We start from the raw sequence: 19,319 nt of genomic DNA, 5'->3' as shown, positions 1-19,319 counted from the left end.
CTTCCGACCTTTTATACAGTTTTTTTTATAGCATGCCATTGAAAATGCCCGCCATAGTTTTTAGATTCTAATCTTAATGTTTGTGGTTCCCATGCAGATAAAAGCGGTAATGCAATATTGTTTAAAAATTGCATAAAAGAAATTTAAAGCAGATATATGTTGACTAATTTTTGTAAAATTACGTGATTAATGAATTTTCATAAAACTCTTACCAAACTTGATAATTTATGTAAAGAATAATTAGAAAATATTCTTGAGAAGTTTGTTTAACAATATGAACAGTACAGATCAAATGATCAAACCCAAGTATATTTATTTATGCCTAACATTTGCTATTACATTTATTGGGTATGCATTTTGTAGTGGATACTATAATAATGATATAGTTTCTTTTGATAAAGCCAGATTAATTTTTTCCAAAGATAGAGTGAACTATCGTACAATAAGTGATCATGAAACTTGGAAATTAGCAGATCGGGAGATGAATAGATTAAAGCAAGCTAACAAATTGCCGATGATATATCAGAACTCTGGTGGTAGGGATCTATTTGTTTCTGTAGAAATTATACAAGCTTGTGAAAGACTTTTAAACAGAATAGAGTTAGATCCATTTACCCCACAGGTTATAGATAGTGATGTTAGCATATTTAATAATGGTATTAAGGTCTCATTTCAAGATCTTGGTGATAGAGTTGCAAGAGAGGTTCAATATTGCTTTTTACAATATGGACCTGAAGTTTTAGAAATACCAGCATTAGAGAATTATGTGGAGAAATTAAAGAGCTGGGGTATTAATAATGTATTTACCGATGAGGCTGCAAAAAAATCTCTAGAATATGTAAAACAAACAGTTAGAACTGAGGAAAAAAAGTCAAACGATAAATATAGTCAGCTAAGTCTAGTAACCTCTGACTCCGGTGAAAAAGAGAAATATCTAATTGCCACGCGTCCAAAACCTGAAAAACGAAAACTTATTACTATTGATCGAAGTATTACAACAAAAAAAAGTGAAAAACCTCAAAAATTTGAGTTTGAACACAAGAAACCAAAAAGAATTATAGCCAGACCTAAAAAAGAAACTCGACAGATTGCTCAAGAGGATATCAAGAGTAGCTATGGTACTTTGGCAAATCAAGTGTTAGCTTCAACAAAAAAAGCCGGTGTAGACTTAATTAAATTGATAAATCAGGAGGACATATCCGAAAAATTAAGAGTTTTAGGCCCAGAAGCACGCTTACTTCTTGCATGGCAGTCAGTTGTTGAAGCGCAAAATGAATTTAATGAAGAATCGGATTATCTCGTTAAGGGCTTGCCTAAAGTTATAGATAGCTCAGTCCTTTATCAATCTAGTCCAAACTATTCTCTTACCAATTTTAAGGCTGAATGTGTTGAGTTCATAATGTTTAGAAATTCTCAAATAAGCAAAGGGTTTTTAGGTGGTGATCCAACTCAGTTCTTTCTTAAGGATGGAGAAATATTGATTACAAGTAGTCACATAATTAGAACCGCGGCAGAACAGCTTTGTTCTATCGCTCATGAATCATACCTTCCTGAAATCATGAAAAATTCTGAAAGTTACCTGGAAAGGATACACACAATTCAATTACAAGGTCAATTAGAAACTCAAGATCAAAAAACAGAAGAAAGCATTCCAAATCCTTCAAGTAAATCTCAAACTTCAAAATCCAGATTATTTGAATTGTACAAAAAGATTATCTTAAAAAGAGGAGCTTCGCCTTACGTGAATGAAAAGGATCAGATTTGGGGTTTAATATCAGATTGTGATTCTGGTGACTGTATTAATGAAATCATTTATAGGGACCTAAGTTATTGGCTGGTTCCTCCAGAATATTTACTATATGTTATATTCCGTATTGCATCAGAGAGCTATACAGACTCTTTGGTCGTTTTAGATTACACTGTCCCAATTAATGGCAAAGTTGGAAATGTCATTGATCCCAGTGGAGGAAATGTGGCTAAGATTTGTAAAACGTATGTCCAAGGTCTAGCTTCTGCTGGAAAAGCTGATTTAGTCGTTGGAGGAACCCATTCAGATTTGGACAAATTACTTCAAGAATTGTGCAGAGACGTTGAATTGGAAGTTAGTAAGAATGAAAGTATTTTATCAAATAAGAGGCTTTTGATTGGAACTTTATACGAATTAGAATTGGCTTTTTGTGGTGTTATAGGAGTCTCCCCAAAAGGTCGATCAACAGAAGGATACAATTCCAAATCAGAATTAGAGTTATTGGCATCCGGCCCAGCTGATTTTGCAAGAGACGTTTGGGCTATTGAAGAATGTGGGGTTGTTTCACAATCTCAACTTAACTATTTGCTTTGTTTTGGATCATTCTCACAGGGTTTTATCTCGCATATATTTCCTAACTCAGCAGAATCAGTGATTCCGATAACTTTACTGTGTAAAACATTATTAAATCTGGAAAAAGATAAGAAAAATCCATATAACCCTTCTGATTTTGGAACTTATCTTTCAAATATGTTATTTAAGGAAAATTTACACGAATTATTTCCTTTTTCAAGGGAGAATTCAAATAAAGCAAAAAAAGCCACCTCCGGTTTTTTTATCGAGCTTAGCAACCAATTTAGAATGAATCTCGAAAAAAATATGTACATTAATCCTAAAAATACCATCGATTCAATTGAATCAATATATTCAATAAGAGTGTGTTCTGCACCTCTGTTCCCTTTCTTACCATTTGATATAACTATTTCTCCGATTAACAAGAAATTGATTAATGCATTGATACCATTTGGATGCAGAGCCAATATTAATACAATTCTCATCCCAGGAAATAAACAGTCATGTGTTGGACTACAACAAAATATTATAAACTATCTACACGTATTGGCAGCAATTATCGAATCCTTTGTAAATCATTTCATAGATCTAAGAAAACTCGGGACAAACGATGTTGAAATTCCAGTAAATTCTTTGTGCCTATGGTGGAGACATCCAGTAAATTATCCTCTGAGCGTAGTTCTTGCTGATAAACTACCTTTCATAAAGAATTCACATGTTTCGGAATATGTCCTTAGGTACTCACTAATGATGGAAAGTATGAACTTTCCTGGGCCAGTAAAGGCTGAAAAAAGAATCGAATATATTTATTTAAACCCACAAATTTTTTCAAATAGGGCGAAGGATCTTCCTAAAAACATTATATACCCAGATTTTAATCCACCAAACAACGTATTTGATGCATTAGAATTCTACTTAAGAAAGGATGTTGTAATTGGATATAGGCAACTTAAACGTGAGTTAGATGATAGGCCAATAGAACAAATAACATTTGAATCAATCTCCAAAAAATGTCCGAATCTAGAAAACTGGCAAATACATTTTGCAATTGCTTTCCAAAATTCAGTAAAAATTATTATGAAAATGGTTCTTTCGAAATTAAATGAGCCAAGTCAATTCAAGATAGAAATAGATATACTTTGTAGATGGATAATTAAAAATTTCCCTAAAGATTCTACCACAGGTACACTTATTGACGTTACTGAAGCTGGAAAATCTCTTGAAGAGGAAGCTAAAGCAACTATCCCTTGGCTACAACCAACAATTGGAGCCTATTTACTTTCAACCTTCAACGTTTGGAGCCAAACAGAATATATTTTAAAGTCAGGTGGAATAAGCAAAACTAAGGTGCTTGATAGGAATAAAATTAAATTTAACGAAATTAAATACTTGTTCGAGAAAAAGAATAGCCCAGTAATCAGCTCTATTCAAGATCCCAAAATTCTTGACTTAGATAGTTTAAACCCAATAACAAGGTTAAAGTTAAACCCTTTCGTTGATGATACTTTTTCATTGCCAAACCCATCGCTTGAATCAGAGTGTGATAGCATATGGGTTGCGAACCTGATGAATGCATTTAGAATATATTTTATGGAATTCCAGAGAAAATTAATCGATCCAATTTTCCACGGAACGTTTGATCCTATAATAATGTGTGAAATCGTCAAGGAGATTGTAAGAAAAAAAGTTTTTCAATCTCAATTTGGTGATGTTTTCTATAGAGTATTTAAAGATAAAGAGTGGATCAAGAATAAACAATTAGTGAGAGTCCTGGTGAAAAACGCAGGAGACTGGATTTCTCAAACATTTGAATTACCAGAATATCCAGCATATGACGCTACTCGATATGGTGAAAATTTAATTGAGTGTTACAAACTAAGTTATTCCATGGAGAACAGGCCAATCAGTTCATCTTTGAGGTTAAAAATTGATGAAATTGAAGAAGAACTATTACCTAAATTGGAAATATCCAGTTTTCCATCTCTCTCACTAAAGTCTATCATTCCATTCTTAAGAAGTATAGACCCAAATACTTACTATAGAAATGTAGAGAGTTGTAAAGATCTTTTAGAATTTGAAATTAGGCTACTAGTTTCTCTGAGTTCTTATTTAGAAACTATTTCAAAGAGCGTGTTCAATTCACACGTTCCTCAAGAATCTACGAAAAAAGGACTCTTGGAAGAAATAAAATTTGAATTCCCTTTAGATGGATTATGCAATTGGTGGTTAAATATTAAAAAAATCAATGCAAGTCCAAATTATTCATCAAATACAGTTTGTTGGGCATCACTATTATCTAAAAATGTAATTAATTTCCACCTTGAGAGAGTTAAATCTGATCCAGAGATGCATATGCACTGGAAACCATGGTTCACAGCCCCTGTTGCAGAAGCATTACTTTTTAGCTTTTTCAACTCTATCAATAAGAATGCAAAAAATGGCCATAAAGAGATTAATATGAATATTGTTGAAGAAGGTTTCATAAATCAGAGTCAAATTAGAAACCTGGAAGTGCTTGAATCTATTTTTAGTACAAACAACAATTACAGATTTACAACTCCATTTCATAGGTCAACGAATGACTTAAGTAGTATGCCACTTAGCTACTTTAATTACCTTCACTTACCTTCGGAACACTATGAAGAAATAGTGAATTTTGTACAAGAAGAATTTAAGAGGCCAATTGGTCATCCTGATGTTATGATTGGCAGAAATCTTCATCAAATAGAAATAAATATGAGTACATTTATTGCGTATTCAATCAGCAAAAACTCTCTGTTATCCAAGGGAAATAACTGGAAAATAACTCCGAACAATGTTATGGAAGCTTTCAGCAAATACAAAAGTTCAGATCTTAGTCTTAGATCATGGTTGAAACATCTCCAACTCTCTATTCCCAATGCAAGTCCAAGTATTCAATCAGTTTTCATGCTATTTACTAACTATTTGAAGGAGGAAGCCAAATTAGTTAAAGTAAACCTTTCTAAAAAAGATTTAAGAGATGAATCTTGGGCTCTAATTGATAACTTTTACTCCCTACCATTGCATCCAAATATGAAATATACTATAAATCCACCATTTGGTTACTTCCCGATATTTGAAATGGATCAAAACTTAGATTTCTCAAGTATTAAAATCCCGAACTTAATTCAAAACAGACCAGCTCCACATATGAAATTTAGTAGATTCAAAGGTAGATATTGGAGATCTAAAATATGTATTCATAGAAAAGAAGCTTTTCTAGATGATAGTCCAGAAACTATTCCATCTGTCTGGCCATCAATAGGAAACGTTTTAGAACTAGAGAAAAATACTGATGAAGAAGTAAAAGATGAAGTAAAAAAACAGGGAATAGAAAAATCAAAAAAAGACGGAGAAGAAGAGGAAATCGAAAAAGAAAACAAAAAAGAGGAAATTCCCAAGGCTAATATTTTAATTACTTCAGAACTAGAAGTTAGATCAAAATTTAACTGTGACGGGCTTTTTGTTTGGCAAGTTAACAGAGCAGCATATTGGGCAGGGATGCTACAGAGATACATTAATAAGGGTCCAAGATTGTTGAAAGACAACAAAGTACTTCTCAAGAAAATCTCAAGAATTTGGAGCATCAATATAAAGCCCAGAAAGCTACCAAAAGTTATCAACACAGACAATAGAAACCGTTCGTTCAATATTTTTGATATGTTCTTTTTTTACAAAGTTCTAAACTTTTTCTATAACGATTTGAATGGTGCTGGCAATGCCCAGCAAATGTTTGGCTCCTGGGAGGATGATCTTGAAAAGTTACCATTCTTTACCATTCATATTTTCAGTCAATTATTTATGGAACACTATAGAAACTTGGATTTCAAACATATTGTATTGTTCTTCTATGAAATGCTATTGGAAGAAAAAAGAATAATTGACCTAAAAACTAAAAGTGATGGTATATTTGTCACTACCAAAGAAAGATTGAAGGCAATTTATCATGCTCCATTATTTCCTGAGCCAAAAGAATACATCTATCCAGGAATATTTTTTGAATTGGAGCCACCATTTCCATGTAGCTGGGAAAGAGTAAAGATGATAGACTCCACGGTTGTACCCGTCATTTCTGTAAATTCTCCTGCTCTAGTCTCACTTGCCAATACAATTTATTTATCTGGACAGCCAAGGAGTGATGTTCAATTAAGAGATATGAATGAAATAAGAAACAAATTTTTAGAGATGACCACAAACAGCGTATTACTTGAATTATTTGATAATAAGTACTTTGAATCATTGAGCCCGAAGATTACAAATATTATATCAAAGAAATTGTCATTGTCTGGATTTGATTCCCTAATTCAATCTAAGGAAAATGAAAACTCAGGTATTTCCTCAAAAAGTGTTTATTGGAATCAGATTTCGAACACATTTACAAATGGATTGGATTGGTTTATAGAGCATTCGGCTCTAGCATTAGAAAGTACTTTTATTAGTTCAATTAATATTCTTGAGACAATTAGTCAAGTACTAAAAAGAGAATTGATAAGTACATCTAGATATACAGAATATTTTCAAGACCCATCAATATTACCCAGCATGTTTGGTTCAAGGCCTGTTTTAGACGTTTTACAAAGAGGAACTACTGGAATGTCGAAAAATCTATCAGATTTATGTGTTCAATACTTGTCAAGTGTATCACCACTTTCAATTTTTAATATGGAACTTTCATCATTGTATGGATATTCAACAGGAAAGGCTCGTTCAGAACAAATTTGTGATGAAGTTGCGAATATATGGGAGCCAAATCTTCCATTTGTGTATAAACAAATAAGAAAGATCTTTTTAATGGAGTTTATACGTCGCATTAAACAAGATGATGCAAGCTCTGGAAATAAATTAATTTGGCCAAACACTTCAGCCAGTTTAATTACTGCTGACTGGCAATTGATTTCTGAAGGATCTGATGATAACAAACTAATTAAGAGTAACAGCTTCGTTGGATTTTATAATTTCCATTACTTCTGGGATCCAGCATTATTGTTGAATGCATTTTATTCACAAGCTGAATTATTAAACATTTATTTTGAAAAAGAATTTACAGAACAGATCATTTTAGAAATGTCTCAAACTCCACTTATTGAACTTGGGTCATGGATTAGTACGACTCATTCACCCCTTTACTCATCAAAGAAGTTGATAACATATAATATGATTAATAGTTTATTGATTTCTGAAGTCTCATCTAAAAAAGCAACTGATTTAAAAAAGCTCAAGAGTATCAAAATTGATGAAAATGATATAACTACACTTAATAAATATTGTTTTAATTGGGTTTTACAAACACTCGTATTTTCTAAAGAAGAAACCATAACATTCTGCAATGATTTAGAGAAAAAATATGGAAAGACAGTGATTTATATATATTCTGTAAGCCATCAATTTGAAATGATCTTCAATACAATGCAATTCTTGGTCGAAAAGCACCCTTTATCAGACTATTCTAATCATTTAAAAATGCAAAAAAGTATCAATGATGATATTAAAAGGCAGTTTAATGAAATAATAGTTAATTCCGGTATACCTTCAACCACAGAAGTTAGAGCCTTAAATGGCAATATAGATACTTTTGTTTACATTGATCCAGAAATGGCAAATTATTCATTTTTACAATTTGCTCCAATTGAAATGCATAAAGATCTCCAAAGCAAAAAATTGTTAATCTACTCCGACTGGATTTTCCTAAATAACTATGTCATCGACCGTGCGTTCGAAGAAGCTATGAGTTTTCTCCAACTTAAAAATACGGTGAAGATAAAACTAAATTTTGATCGTAATACTAGTTTATCAGATCTGGAATCAATGTGTGAAAATTGGGTTGATATTCATTCAAATAATTTAGTCGTTCTTAACCCCGCTGTTAATCAGATATTTGAGTATAGTATCCCAGTCATACAATATCCGGAAAATTATGATGGAATAGTTACAATAGGCACAACAAAGAATGAAATTAAAAAAGATGCAATAAAGACTATATGTCAAACCTTCATTGATCTAATTTCAATAAACCATTTCCTATTTTCAATTAAAGATAATAAACAAATACACTCCAAATTATTAAATGAAATTAGTACCAATCCCAAAACAACTTTAAATGACAAAATCGTTGGATGGCATACTGTTTCGAACGTTGTGGCAAAATGGGCTAAAGACTACTCCTTAAGTATAGGGCCTTACATTTTCCATCATTTGATTACAAAACTTTCTCTAAAAAATTTAAATCAGTTGAAGAAATATACATTATCAGATTTCTATCAAGATACAGAAATTGACCAGATCAAATTTTTCTTCAATCTAGAAAGCTTTATTAAGATGATGATAGATTCAGCATATGAGATGGGGTTTTTATTAATCGTCAACAAAATTCCTAATGAAGACTTGGTCGCACCAGGAAAACTAAGAATTAAGATGAGTGAGATTGTATCAAATTGCGTTGAGCTAATCCCATCACTTATTAGTGGAAAATACATCTCAGTTATGAAGATAGAAAACAAGTTAAGTGACAAATCCCAAGGCATCGATATTAAAAAAGTTTCACTAAGTGCTTGTGAACACATGGTTAGAAATAACAGAAGAATGTTCAGAAACTTTGTTGAATCAAAATCAAATAGGAATCACGCAGTAAAAGATCTGTATGAAAGAATCCGTAATATAAACAGAGAAGATGGATCTACTTCGTTTGCATTCATATATGAATAAATGTATTTATCAAGAAGATAACTATACGTACTTAATAGGTCATCTACATATAGAGATATAATATATATCGCAAAAAGTTATTTAAATTCATTAGAAATAGACAAATTACATATTAAAAATTATTACTTTCAAATATGCATTTATATCTCAATAATTTTTTTTATTGTAGACATGAGGTTAGCGCTTAAAATCATGTAAGACATAATCGTCTAATGAGTGCAGGCTGTACAACAGATTTGCATGAGTAACTATAGAATTTGCATTTTGATTAGTTTTCTTTGTAACATTACTAGGAAAGCGTGAATAAATATGAGTGCGAAGGACGTTAAAGGTTTAACTCGTAAGGTTTCTGGAAAGTTCGTTTATGATGCAAAAACAGCAAAGGGCTCTATAGTATGGTGTGAGTCTGCACCGTCAGTCTTAAATGACCCGGATAGTCTTTTTGCAAAGTGTATTGTCCAAGCAGGCTCTACTGCAGAAAAGCTTTCTTTAAAGGAAGTTGATACTAATGCTACTTTTGAGGCAAAGACAGATAGCTGTTTTATCGCCAATGAACCATTTGATCCAAATACCTATCCAGATATTGGTTTAGTGCCATACACCTCTATTCCTTGTGTATTGGACTTTCTGAAACAGAGATACCTTGTAAATCAAATATATACTACTGCAGATCCATTACTAGTTGCAATCAACCCATTTAGAGACGTTGGACTCGTCGGAAATGATACAATTTTAAACTATAGAGATGCAAGTGATGTATCAAAATTACCACCACACGTATTTGCCATTGCGAAAAGGGCATTCGACAATATTATGTCAGTTTCAAGATGCCAGTCAATTTTGGTTTGTGGTGAATCTGGTGCAGGAAAAACTGAGGCAACAAAGCACGTAATGAAGTTTTTTGCATCTTCAAAGAGTGGAACAATGGACTTAAAAATCCAGAATGCAATTATGGCTGCAAACCCAGTTCTTGAAGCATTTGGAAATGCAAAGACTACCCGTAACAATAACTCGTCCAGATTCGGTCGTTTTATGCAGCTTCAATTAGGTAAGATGGGTGGTATTGAGTATGGTGTAGTGCGTAACTTTTTGTTGGAAAAATCCCGTGTAATTACGCAAGAGAGTCTCGAAAGAAGCTACCATATTTTCTACCAATTAATAAAAGGAGCTGAAACTGTTCCTGGCTTAAAAGAGAAGTTAAAGCTTAAGAATTTGAACGAATACAAATTCATTAATCCAGAATGTTTAGATGTGGAGACAATTGATGATATTCAAGATTTCAAAGATGTTATGCAAAGCTTCAAAACAATGGGCCTCTCTGAAACTCAAATTGAAGACATTCTTTCTTTAGTTTCAGGAATCTTATTGCTCGGAAACGTTGAGATTGAGCCAGAAGACGTCGGTGGAGGAGTTGAAGGGTCCAAAATTGCGGACTCAAGCAGACAGTCTTTCAATGATGCTATGGATCTCTGCAAACTTGATAGAGAAACTGTAGAGAAAGAACTTATCGTCAAAATTTCTTATGCCGGAAAAAATGTTATTGAAGGAAGATTCAGACCAGATGAAACGAGAATGCTCAAAGACTCATTAGCAAAGGGATTATACGATAAGTTATTTGATTATATTATTTTGAATCTTAACGAAAACATTAAGCCTCCATCAGGATTTAAAGTGTTCTGCGGTATGCTTGATATTTTCGGTTTTGAAGTTTTCAAAAACAATTCTTTGGAGCAGTTCTTCATTAATGTAACAAACGAATATTTACAGAAGAACTTCACTGATATCGTATTTGAGAAAGAACAAAATCTTTACAGCAGTGAAGGAATCTCAGCAGCCAACTTAGAATTCAAGTCTAACAAAACGGTTCTAGAAGCTTTATGTGACAAAAAAAATTCAATCCTTTCTGCAATGGAAGATCAGTGTTTGGTTCCAAACGGAAGTGATGAAAAGTTTCTATCTGCTGCATATACTAATCTGAAGAGCAACCCATGTTTAAAACCAGCCAAAATTGGTGGTGATGTAAACTTTATTGTTTCTCATACAATTGGAGATATTCAATACTGTGCATCTGGATTCTTGTTCAAGAATAAAGATGTATTAAGAGCTGAGCTTGTAGAAGTTGTACAAAAGTCACCAAATAAGTTAGTTGCAGATCTCTTCAAGGATGTTTTTGTTGAAAGAGGTAAAATGGCTAAGGGTCAATTAATTGGTTCTCAATTTATGAATTCTTTAGGATCACTTATGTCAATTGTTAACGAAACAGAACCACATTTCATTAGATGCGTCAAGCCAAACGAGTCAAAGAAACCACTTGACTGGTTAGCATCTAAAGTTTTGATTCAGTTACACTCACTTTCCATCTTAGAAGCTTTGCAACTCCGTAACTTAGGATTTTCGTATAGAAGAACATTTTCAGAGTTCATTTACCAATTTAAATACTGCGATATGTCGGCTGCTAATGATACAAAAACAGATCCTAAGATTCTTGCAGAGAAAATCTTGTCTGGTACAGACATACCAAAGAATGCATGGGCGATCGGTAAAACCATGGTTTTCTTATCTAAGGATGCTGCAAAAAGAATGGCACAACTCCAACGTGAAAAACTTGCTGCATTCGAGCCACTTGTACAATTACTAGAAGCTGTATACTTGAGATACAAACTACGCAGAGAATTTAGAAAAAATCAACTTAAACCACTTTTGAGGATCCAAGCACAATTAAGAAGAGTGCTAGATGTTGAAATTTCAGTAATGAATTAAGTGTTACTGTAATTTGAACCCAAATCATTTCAAACTTTTTTTTTTAGCTTGCAAGTCATTATATTTCGGATATAATTGTTTGTCATTTGAGTAAAATTTCTTTTAGATACCCCTTCGATTTCGTCTTCAAAATAAAAATTTTACATTGATTTATCGAATACAATCAACTTAATGCTACATAAGAAGAGAAAACAAGTACCAGTTCTGAATTCTAGTTGAATAAGAGAAAGAATTGGTAAAACACTTAATATAATTAGTAATTGCAATAAATTAATAAATAATACGAAAAACAGCTAATTAAAAGTATTAAACAAGCAATCTTCGATCTATCCCAGTAGTGCATCGGATATTATAAGGATTCATAAATATATGTTGTCCATAATGATTAACAGTTGGATTGACTAAAGTTACTGCGGAGGACGTAATAACATTTGTCGTAGATAATACGTTAATATTTGATGCATTCATTGAGCCGTAGTATCCCAAATTATTAGAATACGAGTTGCTATTAAGATTAATCACACTTTTGTAATCTGAATGCATGCTAGGTGCTTGAACCTTTGATCGTTCATTTCGGCGTTGTGATAAATTGCTCGATTGAATTTCGGTTTTCAAATTTGAGTTATATACACGTTCAAAATCGTTTGTTTGTATATGGGAATATCTATCATTAAAAAACGTGTCCGAATGTTTCAAACCTGCAGAAAGGTCGTTGCCAATATTAGAGCCATGTGCGGTTGAAATCGCATCAACTTTGCGTGAAAACCTATAATCTTTAACTAAGTCACGTAATCGATTTGCATCAAATTCCTCTTGAATTTGATGATGAAAGCAACTGGAGTTATTAAAATTAAATTGCTTTGAAATCCACTTTTCAGAAAAGACACCATAACAATTTTTTGCACATTGTGAAAATGGTGCTAATTCAGAATTGATAATTTCATATGTCTGATTCGAACAAAAATCGCATTTTGTCGATAGCTCTGTATTAGAATTAAAATTATAATTTAACTTTTGTGCGTGTAAATTGCCAATAGAACGAGGTTGGGAATTCAACGGGTATTCACCAATCAACATGGACTTTATGTCACGACTCTCTGCTTTATTTCCATGCGACAATGAATTATGAATGGTAGAATAATTGTAGTTGTATGGGGAAGAATTTTGCAAAGACATACGTTTCCTTTCTCCAATGAAGCTCATATCTTTTGGCCGAATATTACTTCCTAATTCATCAGTAACCTGTTTATTGAAAATACTCATGGGTACAGAAGGCATTGTTGAATGTGGAAGTATTGAATTTATAATGCAACGCTTATATATCTCATATTCATGTTCAGTAACAAAAAGCTGAAATCCAATAAGTCTCAAAAAATGAATTTCGAGGGAGTTAAGCTCACGAGTTCCAACGCCCGAAATTTTTGCGTAGAACGCATTGCTATAGTAAATGTCGTCAAAAAACTTGGCTGCTAGAATAAGTGCAGTAACAATTACTCTATGTACATTTAATAAAGTTATTGTAAAGTTCCTATTATATTTGACAATTCTTCCGATGTAAATAATGGCCAACACAAAACATTCATTGCTACAACCAAAGTTTTGAGCCAGTCTTATTAAATATGCACGAATTGGGATCGGTGGAATGCAAACGGAGTGGAATGGTGTTAAAACCCCAACTTCACACGACGAATTTGACGAATTTGAAGTTGCAATTTGGGTCAGAAAGGATGAAAGCGCAACAATAAACCCCGGCTCAGTGATAGTGGACTTTATATCCATTTTAATTTCATCCGTGATAGAACAACAGATGCCCGAATCTCTTATAGTTTGAATGTCATGTATACTTGCTTGTGAATTAAAAGGTTGAGAAGTTGATGATTGAAAATAATCGCAATTGTCTAGGTTATCATTGTTTCTTAAAATCGACTTGTAAGTGCAAATCTCCGGCTTACTTAGATTCGAAAAAGAATAATATGAAGAATCAATATCGTTGCATTGACCATTAATCCTACCTGAAACAGCGGTACCTGAAGATCCAACTGAACTTAAAGGAAAAAGGAAATTGTAAGCATATTCGTCTATCATCGTAAGAAATCTTTATATCCAACTTTCAGGCCCTTATTGTCGCTAGGCTCTTGGTCTCCTATGAGACCAACTCTGGATTCTCATATACGCCCTCCAGGACAAGAAGAAAATGTAATAGGTATTATTAAATGAAAAGGAACAGTTCTACGTAATCTAGTTAACCTCTCGGGAGATTACTGTTTCTTAACCAATTTCATTTATATCTCCCTTATTCTTTTTCTAAATTCTACCGCATTTTTGCTTGACCAATACAAATGCATCTCTTATAACGAGTAATATCAAATAACCTGAAATATAGTAAATTTAATAGAACTTTATACGTATAATATGTCTTCATAGATATAATAACTGAAACGAATTTCACTCTACGACAGTTTGTCAGTCATGTCTAATGGCGCTAGGATCCATTAATCTAAATTAATAACTGATTGACTCAATTAATTCGTGTAGTAAATTAAGCGTTGAATCATTAAGTAAATCTTTCTTTTTATTGGCAATCTGACAGATTTAATACATACTCCACATTGATTACCTAACTCCTCTTCTTTCTGCTTTTATTAGCAAAAAAAAAACTATTGTGTGGGATACTTGGTAGTTAGTTGCTAAAACTAGTAGTTCAAGATAATTACTTATTAACCTGTTCCGTGCCCCCAATAGGTATAAAATCATTAACTTTGGCCTCAGAATGGTTCGAGTCATTTTGATTGTGAGCCGTCCTCTCCTTCATTGGACTTGATGATTCAACTTCCGATATTAAGTCATTGAGCATAAATTCAAGTTGATCGATTCGGCTGCCCATTTCGTCGATTCGACTTAGTATTGTTTGTGACGCTCTCTTGAAGTGTTCTTGCACATCTTGCATAACAAATTTTAATGGTTGGTCAAGCTCTTCTGTATTAGAATTAGCAATGTTTGCTTGTTGTGAGCTATCGTTTTCTGTACTAATATTCAAGATTTTATCCATAATTATGACTGTGATTTTTAATAAAGAATTTTTTTTTGTTTGGGGTGTTGCGCTCTAAACGTATGCCGCCAGCTCTCTACTAAATTACTGTTTCGACTTGAAAAGGAAACAGGTTAATCGAGTAATCTTTAGTAGAGTTTGATTTATATATTTCATTCAGTTTTGTGTTTGCAGTAGAGTCCTTGTCATCATATGAATATGAAGAAGTTGTAGAAGTTTGAGCATTTGATGAATTCTTAGACCCATTAGTTTCTTTTCTATTGCAATTTATGATATAATTGCAATTAGAAGCATGTTTTCCTTCGATTTCGTTCTTGGCATCGATCCCCTGTATTTTTCCAACCTCACATTTACATTCTATTGGAGGTTTAATCTGGACCTCACTTCCGATCTTTTCTGTTTTTTTTTCGTTATCCCCAATTGAGTTGTAGCTTTTGTTAAGTAAATGATTTGATCCATCACGGCTTGAAATACCGAGTACTCTGAAATTATTAAGTCTTGTTATTGCATTTTTGGAATGGTCTTGTATTTCACTAAAAACCGTTTAGATTTCAATAAAAAAGAACATATTACATACCTTATTATTTCAATAACTGACGTTGCGTTATTAACTAAATTAGAATCGTTAATATTACTTTTGAAAATTACGTATGCTTCCTTTTTCATTGTTCTTAACTCAGACTAAAATTAACTAATAAAATATAGTTCATTATACTATCATTTTTCCTTACCTCAATAATCGGATAGTTTAATAATTCCATTACAGTAGGTCTGCGTGAAGAGTCAATTATAAGCATGTCCATAATAACCCTTCTTAAACCCTCAGAGTATGAATTTGGAATTGGTAGAAAGATTCCTGTTCATGAATTATTTTAAGAATAATAATTCGAAAGTTAACTTACCATTTGTAATTTTCTCGACTAACATTTTAAGATTTGGTGCATCGAAGGGAACTTTAAGTGAGCACATCTCATATGCAACACATCTTAATAAATTAATGCTGAAAATAAATTATCTACCTCTCAACATACCCTAAAGCCCAAATATCAGATGACCACGAATAAGGTTTTGATAAGCATATTTCAGGCGATAAATAATATGGTGTTCCAATTGTTGTCTTCGCAAAAGCACCAGTATTTTCAAGTACCTAAGAGAATTTGAAGATTTTAACAAATCAAAATTTAAATATGCAATCTAAATTACCTTTGCAATTCCGAAGTCTCCAATTTTCAAGCCATTGTAAGAAATAAATATATTTTGACTTTTAATATCTCTATGTAAAATCTTCCTATTATGCAGATGTGCAAGCCCTAATAAAGCTTGTGCAAGCCATCTAACAACTTGTTTTTCAAGAAAATTCTTTTTCAACTGTTTCTGTACGTTTACTTTACGAAATAAATCGCCACCATCTGCATACTCCATCACTATATTCAAAAATCCATCATCAACAAACGACTCTTTAAAGCAGACAATATATGGATGCCGGATGCTACTCAAAAGTTTAACTTCATTAATAGCATCTTTGCGCTCATTGGATGATAACTTTGAGATATTTATTATTTTCATAACATAGTCCCTCCCCTTATATATATCCTTAACTAATATTGCCTTTCCATAAGATCCGCTTCCAACCTATACAATACGTTTATTAAAAGATTGCTGGCTTTACCAGAATTTGTACTACTTACTTCCTTAATTTTCACGTATCTTCCTACTCTTTCACCAACTTTAAACTTTGGGAATTTGGTATTTCTTTCGTCAGGAAGATCATTTCTAAGTACTTTATCATTTGGCATGGCTAAATAGTTTATTGCAACAGCACTTAAAAAAAAAATCAGCTTGAAAATTTAGGAAAATTAATCCCCCTCACCCCATAACTGGCATTCGTCATAATATGACATGATAGATTCCAACTCGTTTTAGTGTTAAAAGCGCACATAATTTGCATGGGAGGGAAAAATCTGATAAAATAATTCTACGTAAACAAAATTAACAAAAACAATCAAAAATATAGTAGTTAAATTTTGGTAAAATTTTTAAAGCTTTAATTAATTAAAGAAATGACTCGACTTCTTGATCACTTCCTTAAGTTTATTATGGTCGATGTCTTTCTTTAAAAATAAGGTCTTCAAAATATCTGATTTTGCCAAGTGCCAATTTCTACTGGGAAAATCAGTTAACAATAAATCAGAAAGTTCTTCAAGTGATGTTATATTCAAAATATCACAAATTTCCAATAGTCTTAGGAACTTATGTCTAATACTTATGGAAAGAAGTGAGTTTGTATATGATAGTAAATTTCGGACGTCATTTTCGAATACAAGGGCACCATAAATTGTGAATCTCTTCCTTTCAGGATAATTAATTACAATGTGTTCAATTTTTTGTACAATTCTTTCAATCATAAGAGAAAGAATAAATTCTGAACTTTGACTATTATAGTAATTTTTTAAATGTTCATTTATTACTTTAAGAGAAGATGTCAATGTTGGTATAAATGATTGGTTTAGTGTATAATCTTTGCTCTCATCTTCAGTGAAGTCAAATGATATCTCCTCGTGCAACTGGATTAATGTAGGTGAAATGCTAATTTTGCTCAGAATTTGTAGTGATATCTTTGAATAATAATCATGAATTACCTTAAATTCAGAAATTATCCGCTCAATAGTTTTATTAATGTATTCAATTGTAGAATTTCTATCTTCGAGTAATTCATTACTCCCTTTGAATTCATTATCCAATAAAATAATCCCACTTATACAAATATCAAAGTAAATTAGATCACTGTAACTGGATTCAAAATCTCTTGTAATAGTTTCAGAAAGTATCTCCAAGTTCTCTATGCAAGCTTGCAAATTATTCAAAGAATGTGTCCATGAATGCATAGAATTTGATAAATTTCGACAATTGTCATTCTTCTGTTTTATTATTTCTAATAGATGATTTAATGTAAAGTTTGAAATACTTTCATTACTATTTCCTAGAGAAACTTCATAACTCGATCTGGAATTTTGTAAGTTCTGAACTATTTTTTGCTTAATCACATTTAGCAAAATATGATTTAAATGAACAATGATCAATTTTAGAGACTTAATATTTCCAATTGAAATGCATCTGTTAATTGTTTTATGCAACAAAAAAAATACGTCTTCTACCAATGTTGAAATCAGCAAATCTTGATCTTCCCATGAAACCTCGTCTGTTGTATTAAGTGCATGATTAATAGAATATAAAATATATCCATATTCACATGATACATATCGAATGCTCATTTCATCAATCCTAACAAAAAGATTATTTTCTTTTGGAATCTGGTCACTTTCAATATTTGTGTAAGGCCCCTTAATTTTTTTTGTGTGAGAATTAATACTTGTAAATGAGTTGACTAAATCATTCATATAAACTTTAAATTTATAAAATAAGTGACAGATTTGTGACATTTCTTCTAAAAACCCATCCAATTCACGGTGAGAAATATGCATTTCAATAATATCAATATTCTCTATATTGGACCACTTATCATCAAAATAAATCTCGTATTCTTTTTCAAATTTGTCTATTATTATAGATCCTTGAGTATTCACTTCTCTCAACAGTTCTGTGTAAAAGTACCAAATCACATAATTTTTATCTAATGCTTGATTACAAACTTGTTCATCTAAATCTTCATCGTCACTTATAGTAACAAAAAGTTCCAAAATTTTGTTTTGATGCTCCTTAATACAATCTATTATTGAGACAAATAACCCTGTAAAAATATCTGCATAATTGACTTTTTCAGATGTTTTTTGGGAATTCGCTAATGCTCCGTTATACATTGATACGCACATATCTGTGATATTGCCTCTGATATATTTAATGTACCTTTCAAGCCCCTCCTCAGGCATTCCCATAGGCACAAATAACTTCACATAGTAAATAGCCTTATCCAACTCCCCAGAACACAACTTTTCTTCAATTAATTCTCGAAGCTGCAAATAGAGTTCCTGCCTTCCACGGTCTAAATTCTCGCAAATTTTCTTCTCAAAATTAATACATGAAGATTTAATTTTTAAATATTCAGAAATGCATGTCGCACAAAACTCATAATCCTTGCGACTCATAAATGATATAAAGTCTTGATTACATTTTCTCAGAGAAATAATATTATTAACTATTTGAATTGCATTTTTCAATTTAAGTTTCGTCTCTTTTTTTTCTTTGATTATTGATGGCAAATTCTCAACTTTAGTTGAGAAGCATTTTAATCCATTCGCAAGATTTATCAATACCTCGTTTTTCATTGAAAGCAGCTCTTTTTTGCAAGCAATCAAAGAATTTTGTATTTCCAATCTGGAAGTATCAAAGCCATGTTTCAAGTTTGAAAAGTTGCTAGAGTTGAGCAAAATAGATGTATCAATTCCACTTTCTTCGTATGAAATTAAGTTATTCATACCAAATGCATAGATTTATATTAATAAATACTAA

The 19,319-nt window shown here is 32.1% G+C and overlaps 5 protein-coding genes across 5 annotated transcripts; 2 read left to right on the top strand and 3 right to left on the bottom strand.

Annotated features, from left to right (window-relative positions):
• Positions 1-274: 274 nt before the first annotated feature.
• On the top strand, positions 275-9,043 carry ELE39_001271 (uncharacterized protein; the record flags this gene model as incomplete). The annotated part of the gene is made up of 1 exon (XM_067344310.1): positions 275-9,043. One exon carries the CDS (start codon positions 275-277, stop codon positions 9,041-9,043), a length of 8,769 nt encoding a protein of 2,922 aa, XP_067200348.1.
• Positions 9,044-9,352: 309 nt separating this feature from the next.
• On the top strand, positions 9,353-11,803 carry ELE39_001270 (myosin A; the record flags this gene model as incomplete). Its single annotated transcript, XM_067344309.1, has 1 exon — positions 9,353-11,803. One exon carries the CDS (start codon positions 9,353-9,355, stop codon positions 11,801-11,803), a length of 2,451 nt encoding a protein of 816 aa, XP_067200347.1.
• Positions 11,804-12,109: 306 nt separating this feature from the next.
• ELE39_001269 (cyclin) lies at positions 12,110-13,888 on the bottom strand (the record flags this gene model as incomplete). The annotated part of the gene is made up of 1 exon (XM_067344308.1): positions 12,110-13,888. The coding sequence occupies one exon, from the start codon at positions 13,886-13,888 to the stop codon at positions 12,110-12,112; it is 1,779 nt and encodes a 592-aa protein (XP_067200346.1).
• A 625-nt stretch (positions 13,889-14,513) lies between these two features.
• Positions 14,514-16,648, bottom strand: ELE39_001268 (kinase domain-containing; the record flags this gene model as incomplete). The annotated part of the gene is made up of 8 exons (XM_067344307.1): positions 14,514-14,906; positions 14,941-15,385; positions 15,430-15,533; positions 15,584-15,708; positions 15,755-15,837; positions 15,884-15,999; positions 16,056-16,484; positions 16,541-16,648. The coding sequence occupies 8 exons, from the start codon at positions 16,646-16,648 to the stop codon at positions 14,514-14,516; spliced, it is 1,803 nt and encodes a 600-aa protein (XP_067200345.1).
• A 252-nt stretch (positions 16,649-16,900) lies between these two features.
• On the bottom strand, positions 16,901-19,285 carry ELE39_001267 (oligomeric golgi complex 4; the record flags this gene model as incomplete). The annotated part of the gene is made up of 1 exon (XM_067344306.1): positions 16,901-19,285. One exon carries the CDS (start codon positions 19,283-19,285, stop codon positions 16,901-16,903), a length of 2,385 nt encoding a protein of 794 aa, XP_067200344.1.
• Positions 19,286-19,319: the final 34 nt, after the last annotated feature.

The sequence above is a fragment of the Cryptosporidium sp. chipmunk genotype I genome (assembly GCF_004936735.1).
Source record: "Cryptosporidium sp. chipmunk genotype I strain 37763 chromosome Unknown contig_17, whole genome shotgun sequence".
NCBI lineage: Eukaryota > Apicomplexa > Conoidasida > Eucoccidiorida > Cryptosporidiidae > Cryptosporidium > Cryptosporidium sp. chipmunk genotype I.
This window is presented reverse-complemented; position numbering and strand designations above follow the sequence as displayed.